This window comes from Sturnira hondurensis, unplaced genomic scaffold (assembly GCF_014824575.4).
Source record: "Sturnira hondurensis isolate 20B ecotype Veracruz unplaced genomic scaffold, ASM1482457v3 Scaffold0011192, whole genome shotgun sequence".
NCBI classification, from domain to species: Eukaryota; Metazoa; Chordata; class Mammalia; order Chiroptera; family Phyllostomidae; genus Sturnira; species Sturnira hondurensis.
The window spans coordinates 898883-914228 of NW_028083823.1; the positions used below are offsets into that span (position 1 = coordinate 898883).

Genomic DNA, 15346 nt, shown 5'->3' on the forward strand with positions numbered 1-15346 from the left:
CACTCATATGTGGAATCTAATGAACAAACTGAACTAACAAGCAAAACAGAGACAGACCCATCAATAGAAAGTAGAATGACAGCTATATGATTTTATATGATTTTATATGATTTCACTCATATGTGGAATCTAATGAACAAACTGAACTAACAAGCAAAACAGAGACAGACCCATCAATAGAAAGTAGAATGACAGCTACGGTGGGGCATGGTATGGGGTAGAGGAATTGAGAAAAAAGGACTCGTGGATAACAGTGTGGTGGTTGCTTGTGGGAGGGGGGTATAAGGGGACTAAATTGTAATGGAAAAAATACAATAAAGATTAAATTTAAAAAAGAATACTGCAATGACATACTCATTCAACACTAGCTTAGAGAAGGTTCTGATGTAAAATGGTTAATAACTCATTAAGCCTTAATAACAGACTCATTCAATTTGGGGGCACCAGGAGCCCAAAGACTCCAGATACTCACATAGCTAATACAAAGAGGCTAGAACAACTATTTTTTTAGGTTTTTATTTTGAAGGACGTACATAAGAGGCTATGTATCTTGATAAAATAAAATGCCTAGAATTGAGGACAAGTTAAACATATACTATAATATCATTACAAAGGACTTTTTGCCTAGCCTGTAAGAAATGAAACCATTGCAACAAACCGTCACATACACATCCCAGAATTAGATAAGTATATGTAGTGTACTTACTCAAATAAGTATATGTAGATTTGTAAATAGTTGATGTAAAGTATTGAATTACAAAATATCAAAATGCTATCACTGAAAGGCACATTAAAAACCACCTCAGCTTAACTCCTTGTTTTTTCAGATGAAACAGGTTCAGAGAGGTTATGTATGTGATTGGGCTAAATTTACATAGTTGGTTACAGAGACTTGTCTAGAAACCTGAATTAGTTGAAAAGTATTTTGAAAGAGCAAAAAGAAATGTTTGGGAAACATAGGACAGTGAAAGGCTCAAAGTGTGGTGATGAGAAAAGTACATACACAAGTGAAGGTACATACATTACTAGTTTATGAATTACAAGTTACAACAACTTAGGAATGTAAGATGACACAAGCTGACTTTCGGGTGGAAGTTGGGGATGGGAGGTGAGCAACAACGGAGTTATTTTATGTGAGATATCCTCAGCATGGACCTCCAAGGCCTATGGTTTTGAATGGTGCAAGTTGAGTTGCTATTGGACTTCAATGTCTTTTTTTTTTCAACTTTTTAAAGGTTTTATTTATTTATTTTTAGAGAATGGGAAAGGGAGGGAGAAAGGGAGAGAGACATCAATCAGTTGTGTCTTGCATGTGCTTAACTGGGGACTTGGTCACAACCCAGGCATGTGCCTCAACTTGGAATTGAACCAGTGACCTTTTGGTTGGCAGGCCACTGCTCATTCCACTGAGCCACACCTGCTAGAGCCGAACACGGATGTCTGTTTTAACTATACCTTATATGCATTGTGCACCTGCTTTATGCCAGGAATTGTGCTGAATGTTTTCTATGGAAGCCTCATAACAATCCAGTGTGATAGGTAAGTCTTATTATTGCTGCTTTTTACAAATAAGTAAACTGAGGCTTAGAAAGTATTAAGGAACTTACCTAAATCCACACTGCTGGAAAACAGTGAAGCTAAATTTGGAACCCATGTTTTGTTTTATTTTTACTTTATCACCATGCTATATTTTTTCTTCAGTTTAAGAGCCAGACTCTTTCAATGCCATAGAAAATCTTAGAGGTTACCTAGTACAGTGCTGTTCCCCCGCCCAACAGCATGCACGTCACCTCAGAGCACAGGCTGAATTCCACAGCTAATGAACCAGAATCTCTGAGGGTGAGGCCCCAGAGCTGTGTTTTAGGTAGTTCATTAGATAATTTGTAGACACACTGAAATTTAAGAAGCAATGACTTAGTGGACAAAGTCTAATCCAGTCCTTTTATATTACAGATAAGGAAACAGAGCTCTGATAACTTAACCGTGGTTACTGTAGCAAAGCTGGATCTCAAGCCTAAATCTCTTGAATCCTAGTCCAGTGCACTGTCTGCTGTGTTCTATTGTTTCTGCCTCTACCTTCCATGACTCTACCACAAAATGTGCATTGGTGTATGCATTGGAAACACTGGATGAGGTTCACTGGACTTCTGACCTGACCCAGCATGTCCATTCATGTTCACATAGGGGTTCTCCCTTTCACTAGCCCATGACTCAGACTAAAGGTATTTCTTTCTGCCTGGGAGTATGTTTTGCTTGTCTCTCCTTTAGCTCTCTTCATCATTATAGTCATCATCATATTATTACTTTGCTTTTAAATACTGTTTTTTATTCACTATTTCATAACAGTGATTCTCAAACCTGACAGTACTTTGGAATCACTTGGAGAGCTTTAAAAAATACTGATGCCTGGTTCCACCCCCAAAGTGTCTGATATCATTGGTTTGGGGTGTGGTCAGGGCATTGGGATTTTTATAAAATCCCCAGATTACTGCAGTGTACAGCCACTTATTTAGAACAGCTTTTTGTAAAAGTCTCACCATCATAGATGGAACAAGTCATTGTGATCCCCTTTTTTGTGTAGATAATGAAGCTCAGGACCTGAGACATTTAATGTCTTGCAGGAAACAGGGAATTCATGTACTGACACTGTGCAGACTGGGTTACCAGGTGTGTAATTAATCTTTAAAACGAGTAACCACCCTGCAAGAATGGGGTAAAACCTGTTTTACTTTTCTGGTTTCCAGTGTTTCCTTGGCTTGTGTTTCTTGACGGGAGAAAGAAAATGAAACAACTTTGAAATGGTATCTGATGAATCCCTTTAATGAGTAGAAGACAAACATTACTAGAGCAACCTACCTCCCATTTTTCATTGCCCAGCATAATCATGGTCAGGGAGCATCAAGAAAACCAGATGGAAGGGACTTGCTTATTCTGCACCAGCACATGTGCCCATTTAGAGACTAATTTTAAAAAATAACAAACCTGGCCACACTGGCTAAGAGAACTGGCTAAGAGAACTCCCCAGTGGGGGTTGCAAATTTGCACGTTTTTCCTATATATCACATATCGGAAGAGAACTTCCAATTGTTGCTGCTTCTCTTTTTGGGGGAATCTGATCACTTAAATGATGGTGTGCAATGTTCTTGCCTGGTTTTCCTTCTTGCTTCCTTGCATGTCTTTGGGAACTTCTTTAGTACTTTCAGCCTAACTTCTTACCCATCCCAAGAAAAATTCGCTGCTGCAACCAACCTCTCTGTTCCCATAATCCATTGCTACTTCACATGTTTCCAGCAGCAGCATCACATGGGAACTTATTAGAAATGTAGAATCCTAGCCCCACCTGAGACTTACTGAATCAGAATCTACATTTTAACCAGGTGACTTGTGCACATTCCAGTTTGAGAAGCATTGCTCTTATACTCAGGATTTTCCCCATTATCCCACAGCTTCAAATGCCCTCTCTCCCCCTGCTTTTATTTATCCACTTCATGCTTGTCCTTCAATGCACAGCTCATATCCCTCTCCCTCGATGAAGCCCCCCCTGTATTTACTCTCCCCACCTTATACCTGTGATTTTAGAATTTAAATGCTGAATATTTCATTATCTGTATGGTTCAGATATTAACTTAGTCTAATTATTAAGATTACATTTTCCCTTAAAGTGTCTGGTGCAGGCTTTGCACATAATATGAAATGTTTGATTCATCAAAATCTGTTTCCTGTTTAAAAGCTTTCCCTTAGCCCTACCTTCTTTCTTTAAGCTTTGGACTCACAGCAGCTCCCCTCAGCTTTTATCTTCTCAACACCTGAAGTAACTCTCGACCCACTCCAGAGGTTTCCTGAAACCTCATTCTTCCCTGTAAGTTAGTGGGTTCCAACCCAAGCACACCCTCAAAGACCTTCAAAAGTAAAAATCTAGCCAATTGTGAAAATTGACTTTGTATCAAAAAGTTTCCCCAACTTTTTAATTTGAAATTATTTGGAAATATTTTATTGTATTTTTCCATTATCATTTAGTCCCTTAGAACCCCACCCCTGCAACCACCATCCTGTTGTCCATGTCCCTAAGTCCTTTTTCCTTTTTCCTCAATGCCTTTATCCCTCCCCTTCCCCTCCTTAGCTGTCATCCTGTTCTCTGTCTATGGGTCTGTCTCTATTTTGCTAGTTATTTCAGTTTTTTCACTATATTCCACATGTGAGTCAAATCATATGGTATTTGTTTTTCTTTGCCTGGCTTATTTCACTTAACATAATATTCTCCAGGCCCATCCATACTGTTGGACTGATAATTTTTAAAAATAAATTTGCTTCAGGGGGTGGGATTTTTTTCTGGTCTACCATGGTACCGACGGAAAACTCAGGATTGTCTCTGGTTTTCCTGTGGGACATGCCATGTAGTGGTATCACTTTTACTGGTCCCAGACCTCGAGGCAGTTGACACATCTTTGAGGCTACCATCTGTCCAGGCAGGAGCTGGGAACACACCCTAACTACCTATAGATCCCTAAATCTATCTGGGGGATTACAGGATCTCTTCCAAGGTTTGGCAAAGGGGGTGTAGCAGGAACTCCACACTGACTTTAAATTTCCTAGTGGCTATATGTGTATACTTTAAGTCTATTGGTTTTTAAATTAAATTTATTGGAATGACACTGGTTAAAAAATTATATAGGTTTCAAGTGTACAATTCTATGATATATCATCTGTATATTATATTGTGTATTCATCATCCAAAGAAAAATCTTCTTCTGTCAGCATATATTTGACCCCGTTTACCACCTCCTCCCACCTCCTTCCCTCTGGTAACTTCCACACTGTTTTCTGTGTCTATGAGTATTTGTCTGTCTTGATTGTTCGTTACTTTCAGTTTTATATCTCACATATGAGCGATATCATATGGCTCTTGACTTTTTCTGTCTGACATATTTTGCTTAGCGGGACATTCTCAAGATCCATTCATATTGTTGCAAAAGGCAGTGTTTTAACTTTTCTTATCGCTGAGTAGTACTCTATTGTCTATATGGACCACATCTTCTTTATCCAATCATCTACTGAAAGACACTTCAGTTGTTTCTATGTCTTGGCCACTGTGAATAATGTTGCACTGAACACAGGGGTGCATATATTTTTGTGAATAAATGTTTTCAATTTTTTGTGTAGATGCCCGGATCAGGGGTTGTTGGATCATATGGTAACTCTATTGTTAATTTTCTAAGGAGCCTCCGTATTCTCTTGCATGATAGCTATTCCAGTGTATACTCTAACAGCAGTGTATGAGGGTTTCTTTTTTTCTCCATACCCTCTCTAACACTTACTATTATTTGTCTTGTTAATATACTATCAACTTTAAGTATTGATACTAAAATATGCAGGTTCTAATAACTCAAAAGCCTTTATCCTCTGAGCTATTATCCTTGGGCATCAAAGGTCATTTTGATGTTGATTGGCAGTCAAAAGGCTTATTTCCTTTTGTGAGCAGAAGCCTGTGCTACTACCAGAATGGTAGAATGAAGGATTGGGGTGAAATTAATTGCTGGAGGAAAACACCTAAGTTAATGTCAGACTCTTATTCTGTTACTTATGTGTTTGGCATGATAGTAGAGTGACTTTCTTCAGTGTATGTAGATGGGCAGTCACATACTCAGGGCATTTTGAACTATTTCTTGGTAATGTTGGCAGTAGTTCCTGTATAGCAAAGACTTCCATTTCCAATTGCCCATGGGCAGAACAGTTGCCCTAGAAAAGGGTCTGCAGTGAGGCAAGCCTTGGTGACCTGGTCCATTCCGTTCTTGTAATTAACAAAGGTCATCTCTCCTCGGCATGCAGGTAGTTCTGTAACAGCGTGACCTTCAGGTAAGGCCAAGAAACCAAGCATGGACTTCATTGCTCTCTCATCTCTTCATACTCAGAGCTCAGCCCAACAGGAACATTTCACAACAAACATTTCTCTTTGAGGATCAGTGAAAGGAATTAGTTAGATGAATGAAACGGTTTAAACTAAAATACCACAGACTTCCTTACTTTGTACTTTTGAGATATCTTTATTTTAATTCAATGTAAAAAATTATTTAAAGACCAAATTCATCCATGGTATCAACACATACATAGGCCTTATGTGTTCCATATTCAGGAAAGGGAATTTGGGTTTGTGTTGATAAAGGCCTAATCAGCAGGGAGTTCTCTGTCATCCCCAGTCACTTTTATCCCACTGGCAATGCCATTTCCTCATTCCCAGGGCCTCAGAGTGTTTAAAAAGCAAAAGAGGCCATCTTTCTGGAGGTAGTATGTATGCTCATGAGCATGTTCCTCTGTGCTGGGACTGGGAAATGGAGGGGTGTCTGAAAAAGTTGACAAATGAGAGACCAAGAAACAGGCCCCTTCACTTGCATCTCATCTTTCTTCTTTCTCTACTGTTTATGGGGCATAAGAGCACCCTCTTCCTCAATGTTCCCTTCTACACACTTTTAATGAGCACAATTTTCACTTATTTACTAATCAGTAAACTCAAGGGTAGGACTTGTCTGTTCCCAGAGATAAAGAACTGCAGGCATAACTGGTCTTTATCACAGAAGCACGGTTTCTCTTTGTTTTTCACAGTGTTTCTGAGAGATAAGAGGAAACCACCCACCCATGATGTATGACTGAGGAGGTTTTGAAATATAAACTCATTCTCTATTCTGAGCTGTGGATTAGGGATGGAAAGAATGGGGCAGTTCACCACATATTAACCTAAGTTGATTTTTCCTCTGGGTTAAAAACAAACAGGTGAACTCATACACACACAGAAAGAGGGAGAGATATGTGATTAAATGTTCAATTGAGGAAACAGTAACCCAGTTTTCAATTATTGGCACAATAGTCAAACAAGGAGAATTTTAGTAATTCAAATGGGTACATACCCCAAAAATTCACTTACCTTTTCCTTTCACAAAAAATGCCTCCGTCACATGGATTCAAGACCAATATTGGCAGATAAGACCTAAGTTCATTTGAAGAGCCAGATACATTCCAAGGAAAATATGGGATGGGACCCAATTAGATTTCTATTAATTTCATGCCATTCAAGGCTTTCAGCAGGTTTTTGAGAGTGAGCCAGAATGGAGGGTTTTTGCCGTGAAACCGGTGATGCCAGACATTAAGTACCGTAAGATTAAATGTAAGATCAGTTGGGGCTGATAAAGGCCTAAAGAGTAAGATGTTTTCAATGCCAAATGAAAATGTTGACAGCAATTTGAATAGATGCAGAGCAGGAAATCATTTAGGAGAAATTTGTTGTTCAGCTAAGGAAAGACCTGAGGTTGAGCCCAGAAATGTTTCTGAGAATGCATGGGAAGGTAAGGTGTTTTAGGCAGAAAGGAAGAATAAACCCAAGAGACAAAATACATAGCTAATAAAAGGAAAATTTAAGTTAAAAGCCATGCCATAATTGTTTCTGAGCAACCAGTTGGAAACTAAGAAGACAGTAAAGTCTTTGTGAGGCTGAACAGTGTATTATTGTCTGCACCATGCTCTGCATTGGTTTCTTTTCACCCCTAGGCTCATGGACTTTAATTGCTCCATTGTAGACTTTTGTCTATTTCTCATCTCCTGTGCTGGATAGTAAGTTTCCTGTAGGGAAAAAATATGTACCAGGCTGTCTAGAAATTCCTCCACAGTGTGTGGTACAGGGCCTTACTGGAATAGTAGTTCAGTAAATGTTATTTGCAGAATTAATTAATGAACAGCTTTCTCCTTATGTAATAATTTTTCCAAATTAAGTGCTAGATTTCAGGAGACTAAAATCTGGATTATATTTTACCCATCTAATGGGTAAATCAGAGGATCAAGTTATGAGTTAAGAAGCCATTAGTACTTCATTTCAAAAGGAATTAGTGAGTTCAGTGACAGATAACAGGTAGGAAAATTGGATGCCTTAGGAGACAGGGCCAAAACCAATGAATTGTTAACTTGATCCCAGATTCAATCAGGCCAAGGCTGGACTTTAGGTGATGTGTGTGTGTGTGTGTGTGTGTGTGTGTGTGTGTGTGTGTTTCTCTGATTGGCTCTTTTCTTGTGCAGGTCTGCCTTTTGGGAAGATTGACTTTATGAGAGCAGAGCTGTTGTCTATCTTGTTCACTGTTGTATCTCCAGCATCTATAGCAGACTTTGCTGGCATGTAGTAGGGGCTTAAGAAATAATTGTGGAAGGAAGGAAAAGAAGGATAGAGGGGTGAGTTTAGAGAAGGAATAGAGGAAAGAGGGGAGAGAGGGCTCTGATTTTCATGCCAGTAAACATGGCACTTACTCATCAATTACCAAAGGCTCTCTTAGTTTCTGTGTTAGAAACCAAGGATGCCAAAATGATGAAATGCCACAGTCTTTGTCCTCAAATAACTGATTGTTTAGTAGAGAAAATCATAATACACCAGGTTATAAGTGCTACACCAAGGAGTGGTGGTGGTACAAGGGTGTGCTAAAGTGATCATCTGATCTACCCAGAGGAGGAGTAGGAGGCAGAAAAAAATCACAAACCTGAGCATAATCCTAATAAATCCAGTAACACTTTGCAGGCTTCAGAACATTTTAGTCTCTGTAGTCCTAAAAATGACTGTGGATAGATTGAATAAAATATGACAAATGCAGATCATTGCATTTTAGCTATTCTCTATGCAGAATCATTTTGATATTAAAAGTGATTTTGCCTTGGTACTTATTGGACTTTAGTTTCATTCAGGAATGCCAAAGACTACAAGTGAGTCTATCATGCAACAGCTTGTCATAGAGTTGTGGTTTTATGAGCACTGTCGAAATGACACAAATTGAAGACCCATTGTCTGGGCCAGACCTGCACTGTACACTAGGAGTAACAGCTCTGTTAAGCACAATCAATTAGGACCAGTGTTTGTTCTTTTCTGAACAATTTCTTGTTCCTGTGACAAGGATTAATGATATGACAACTGTAATGTGGACTGTGCATTTTATAAAAGCGTGTAGTAGTAAATGCATGTATTTCCCATCAAAACAGCAAATTTTCTGAAGAAGGTAGAGAAATGACAGGGAGAGAATCAGTGGTTTTAAAAAAAAAACTTATGGTTGGCGAAATTTATTTACACCTAGGAAAAGGATTTAGGGGATATGCTGATGGACTTTTTAGGCAAGAAAACCCAGTGTCTGAGGAAAACAGATCCTGATTTGACTTCTGCTTCTTGATTTTCTTACTCAGGTACTGACTCCAGCACAGATTAAATCAATTTGTCAAGCAATTCTCGACTCCGGGAAGCAGTATGCCATGAAAAAGAGGAAACCATTTCCCCTTATGTATTCTTACTATGGAACTGAATATTTGGGTGAGTGAAGGTGTTGGTGAAGGATGAAGGGAGTTTCTAATATCAGCATTGACTGCAGACTGGAAGATTTGTTTTTGAAGTAGGTCATCACTATTCATTTAACTAGAAGTACATTAAAATGCCATTAAATATTGACAGTTAATACAAATTACAATTTAATATTTATTTCCACAGTCTACCTGATAGTAATGTAGCTATTTTAACAACTACTTTGCTCACTCTAAATTTCGAGTTCATTGGCCCAATTTTGCTGAGTTTGTGAACAGTTTATACACTCATTATTAGTACTGTGCCTGCAAAGGGAAACAAGATTTGACTACTAACATTCTCAAGTTTTAATATTAGTGGATCAATAATAGATTGGTGAGTAAAACAATGGCGACTTTTGAGCTATAAGGCACATAAAGTGAAAATTAATTACTCCCCTTACCTCTGAGCATGATTTGCAAGGCCCTTAATAGATCACCTGCCTCCTTCTCTGAACTAAACTTTATCACCTCCCCTGGATGGTTCTGTCCAGCACAATCTCCTACAAGCAAAATGTTCCCATATCTTTGTAACCTTTGAGCTTGTTCTTTCTGCCTCAAATGTCTGGCTTCCCCCAACCCCTTCCTTCATCTATCTGTAATACTTATACCCAGACTTCAAGACTCTGCTTAAACATTATTAGATCTATTGAGAAATTTTGTGCTTTGGAAAAATAGGTTTATCGAATACTCTCTGGAGAGATGTTCATATGGTTCGGGTTTTGCCCTGAAGCAAAATTGGGTTGTATCCTGTTACCCTACCACACATCTATCAGAGCCCTTAGCCCTTATCACATTGGACTGTATTAGTGGCTTACCTGTCCAAGCACTTTAATGGGCTCTGTGTACCTTCCAGATAAAGCCTTTTTCTCATTTATCTTAATGCTCTCTGGATCTTTAGCAAGAGCCTAAATACAATGAGAGTACACAAATGAGTGAATAAATGCCTCATGAATAATGAGCTTATAGACAAGCAGTTCCCTGAGAGTTTTCTCAAAGAAATTTTAAGTTCCTGTGTAACTTTTCTTGGAATCAGACCTTTTTTTGCTAATGTTTTTATTTTATTTTTTCCACATTTTTAGTGTTGTTAAAGTACAGTTCTCTCCATTTCCCACCCACCCCTCCCCTCCATCCCAGCCATCCCTACCTCCCACCCTCCATCCTACCCCCCTTTGGCTTTGTCAGTGGGTCCTTCATACATGTTCCTTAACAACCCTTCCCCCTATTCCTCCCATTATCCACTCCCACCTCCTCTGGTTGCTGCCAGTTTGTTCTTCATTTCAGTGTCTCTGGTTATATTTTGCTTGCTTGTTTGTTTTGCAGACCGGCACTGAATCCACTGAACCACACCAGTCAGGACTTAGAATCAGACTTTAAGAGAAAGTATAAGTGGTTTATTTAGGAGATAATCTGAGACAGTGTTGATAGAAGAATGAGTAACTGAGTCAGGGTAGAGAAAGAAGTTAATAGAGGATGTAGTGATGAGCAATTGTGGATAGTCGAGACTCAGTTCCACTGGAGATTCTTAGAGATTGTATAGAACATGTATCAGAATTGTCCCAACTGAAAGAATAAGAAAGCTGGGGTATTCATTCACCAACTCCCTGTTTCCATCAATAATGAAGGGATTTTTCTGTTTTGTTCACTGATCTATCTTCAGCCTCTAACAGTATCTGGCACATAGTAGGTGTTTAATTCTTATGTATTGAATGAATGTGTGAACAAATGAATGAATGTTTAGAATACCAAGAATAAGTTATTTTCAAGCACTTTAAGTGTATTTCTATAAAAGCTATCAATATGTTAATTATAAAGTTTTCAAAAATATTTCCTCTAAAACAGGGATTGATTACTAAACTTTTTAAAGTAAAGGAATAAATAATACATATTTTAGGTTTCTTGGTCCCTGTGGTTTCTATCACATAAACAACTCTGCCATTGTGGCACAAAAGCAGCCATAGACAATAGACTAGTGAATGAGCAAGGTTGTGTTTCAATAAAACTTTATTTACAAAACAGGCAGTGAGCCAAATTTGACCTTAGTTTGGTTGTAATTTACCCACCCCTGTTCTAACCTATGTTCCCCAGAAGCCTAGTTCTCTGGCAGCTCAACTATTATATCACTGTGTGCTTCCAAGTAATATTGCCATTCTTTTTATTTATGCTATGATTGTCTTTTGACTAAATTAAACTGGCTCTCTTCCCAATTGTGTGCATTAATTATGCTTTGTTTGTCAATATAGGAGCAGCTCATGGCCTGTCATCCATTCTCCAGATGCTTCTTTCTTACTATGAGCACATCAAGCCCTCAGATCAGGAGCTGGTATGGCAGAGTGTGGACTTCCTCATGGAACAGGAACAGAACTGCAACTGGCCACCTGAGCTTGGCGAGGCCATTGAGAGAGAAAATGAGCTGGTGCACTGGTGCCACGGCGCCCCAGGTATCACACTCATTATTATCTGAAAACATTGCCTTTCATCAGGCTTAGTCAAAGAAAGGTGCCTTTTCTGAGAAGTGAGGGTATTTCTCATATCATTACTACATGAGATAAAAAGGCCAATATGAAAAAAATTTAAAGATTTTATTTATTTATTTTTAGAGGGAGGGGAAGGGAGGGAGAAAGAGAGGAAACATCAATATGTGGTTGCCTCTCACGCACCCCCTACTGGGGACCTGGCCTGTAACCCAGGCATGTGCCCTGACTGGGAATTGGACCAGCAACTCTTTGGTTCACAGGCCTGTGTTCAATCTGCTGAGCCACACCAACCCAGGCTAAAATCTGTGTCTTAATAAGATCCCTGGATGATTGGTATACATATTAAAGTTTGAGATGCACTGTTCTAGAATTCTTTTTTAAATGAGGATTTCCATCATCACCTAATAAAAAAGTCTAGAGAAGAGAAGCCATCTGCACTGAACTTTCTGGAACTGAGCCTAGAAACTTATCAGATCCCATCTTTTCCTTTTTTAAAACCTCAATACACTGCTAATTAGGTCTTCAAAGAAGGAGAAAGTTAAATTCAAATAAATCAATTAATTTTGTTTGAATGGCCAGGTGAAAGACTTAAAATACCAAAATAACACAACATTTTTGGATTAGGAATGGACTTAAATTTTCAAGGCTATGACTCAATGTGATAAGAGTAGCTATAAAATATATTTTCTTTAGTTTGTTAACAGGTTTTTATTATTTTCCTCCCCCTCTTTACCTAATTAATGGTCTTTAATCGAACTATAATTTTATTTTTCCCTTGGTACCATTTGAGTTGATTAACAATACAAGCTTTATTCCATTGGCCATTTTTTTCTCTGCCTGACACGTTTACCTAAGGAAGGGACTTCAAAGGCTCCTACGTGTGCTTGTACCAGTGCCAGAACATTGTGCATTATGTCTAGGTTAATTCCGCCAGTTACAATTTGAGCTCATATCTTATTGCTTTGAACTTTTTGAAGAAAAACAAGTTATTTACCATTCTGGAAATGATAGCTCTTCATTATATGCCCAACAATCCCATTTCCCATTCTCTTTCATCATTTTCAGTGATGATCTCTGGATATCCTTCAAGCACACAAGGATCCTTGAATTTTACAGATTTACCAAGTTAAAATACAGAATATTTTGAAAGGACTTAGTTGTACCAGTAACAGCCCTATAAAGAAATGGAAGATAATTTACTAAAATGAGTGGGTCAGTTAATTGATGTGGGTGTCTTAAAGGGCACTTATTCCATCCTTTCTTGTACCCCATACTCCATCTGTCTTCATAAATCACGTACCATAGCAATATAGCAAAGGGTTCATCGCCCTGGGAACTTTATCCTCATGTATCATTTATATTCAGTATCTTGGTAAAATTAAATACAGGTTGCAAAGAAAAATCATTCAACCCGTGTATTCACTGGACTACCAAAAATAAACCAGTTTACAAATGCATAAAGGACCAAATGGGGCCCATTATTTCTGCCAATCTGGATTCCCACCTCAAGGGTATTGGTCTTCCTCTTAAGAGAGCTGCTAGAAACAGCATCATGTATGATTATAAGTCTGATAAGTGCAGGTCAAAGACCATCATGATTTCTCTGAAGATGACAGTAAACTCTCAAAAATTATAAACAGAAGATGATCTAGAAAAACGATTTTTACTTTTTGAGGAAAATATTTTTCAAGAGTAGATTTATGAACAGTTCAGATTGTTTGGGACAGCAGATTGATTCTGTGATTAAAAACCTGCCACAGACAATCTACAGTGAGGAACTTCATCAATGATACTTTATTTCCTCCTGTAATTGTTTCCTATTGACTTTCCTTAAACCCACCTCTACAGGTGATCACCTTAGTAGTTTTCATTTATGCAGTGTAGAAATAGTCCTTAACTCTAAGTTAAAATAGCAATACTGGGTTCTATGTATAGCTCTGACAGTAACCACTTATGTGACCTTGAAAAAACCACTTTGTTTATTTTGCCTTTATTTCTTCATCTTTGAAATGAGCCCCTTGAGATGGAGTAGTGACACTCAATATTTTTACCACAACAGACCCCTTTTTATCCTGTGCAGCTTTGCCATCTCTGAGGGATATATCCCAAAAGATTTGCAGACATACTCATATATAAATACCCAGGGAGTTGTATAATTTTTATCACTAAATGCAAGGAAGTATAGCAGGCAAATTCATATGACTTCATCATAGCCTTAATGATTCTGAAATACAGAACAAAAGTCACTCAAAAGTCATTAAAACAAATGCTATAGCTAAAATAAAGTTTAGACTGCATTATGTTACATCATTGCTGTGGTAACACTGTGCCTTTCCTTTCCTCCATGTGAAACACAGGTGTGGCTGGTTTTTTAAAAATAATTTCACAAGGGCTCTTGGATAGGTAACTGAATTGAAAACAACAATGGCCTGTGCAGCACAGGTGTCATTGTCACTCAGCTTTGTAGTCCACACTGTGCAGTGCATACCTCTGTGAAATTACTGATCTAAGAATGGACCCACCTGGTGATCCCCAGAATGTTGAAACTGTATATGTTAAGTCTGGCTGTCTCAAGGCTCTGCTTCATTGCACATTTTCAAAGACTTAGTCTCTCAAACATTAGTTCTTAAGTAATAATTCCTTTCTCCAGTTGTCTTTGGCAGAGACATATATCATTGCTGACTCAGGTTTTTTATCATTAACACACAGCATTGCCATGGTGAGATGACCTAGTTCCCATCAAAAGCAAAGAAATCCATCATGCCTTCCTTTTAAAGTCTTATTGTGGATTTCATTAGGTGGGATTAGGAGACAATAGATTTAGAAGTTTTTCAAGGTCCCTTCCATTTACCATTCTGTGATCCAGGCTGCAAGCAGAGATCCCTTCTCTCTGGCCAGAACCATAGGATCAATACTTATAATGTGTCTGGGGTTAGTGGTCTATAGCAATTGGACCATTTTAGCCCTTCTTCCTTCCCCTTGTCTTACCTCTGCTCAGTGACGGCCTATGCTGGGTTGAGAAATGAGACATTATAGGGTCAGCAGACATTTGCAAACCCCGTGCCATGTGTGAAACACCATGCCACAAACTGAGGGAGCAAAGATGAACAAGATAGAGATCCCACCCTTGAGTAGTTTTCACTATACTAGGGGAGGCAGACATGTACACAGAGAATTTTAATGTGGTAACTGTTAAGTGCTGAGGTTTGTATAAGGAATGATGGGAGCTCAGAGGAGGGGTTCTTGGTGTTCCTCCAGGTTTAGGAAAGGGTTCCTGAAGGAGGTGATACTTGAGGGAAGTTGTCCAGACCAAGAAAGGTGGGAAATTTGTTCCAGTAAAAATCAGTCAGAGGCATGGAATCTATAGTGAAGGAAGGGGATCTGGGCAGTTTGGTTTTACCAGAGTGGAAAGCTTTAGGTAGGGAATAGAGGGGAAAATTGCAGAACAGATAGGAGCTGGGCCACAAAGGGTTTTCTGTATCTCACCTGGAGACTAGTGTCACCTGGATTTTGAGGGG

At 38.6% G+C, this 15346-nt stretch overlaps 1 protein-coding gene across 1 annotated transcript in view; it reads left to right on the forward strand.

Moving 5' to 3' along the window:
• The window catches only part of LANCL3 (LanC like family member 3), a 115559-nt gene that overhangs the window by 84695 nt on the left and 15518 nt on the right, over positions 1-15346 (forward strand). Inside the window, exons 2-3 of the mRNA XM_037059555.1 lie at positions 9202-9325; positions 11595-11792. Coding sequence (XP_036915450.1) covers positions 9202-9325; positions 11595-11792 — 322 coding nt within the window. The remainder of the gene's footprint in view (positions 1-9201; positions 9326-11594; positions 11793-15346) is intronic.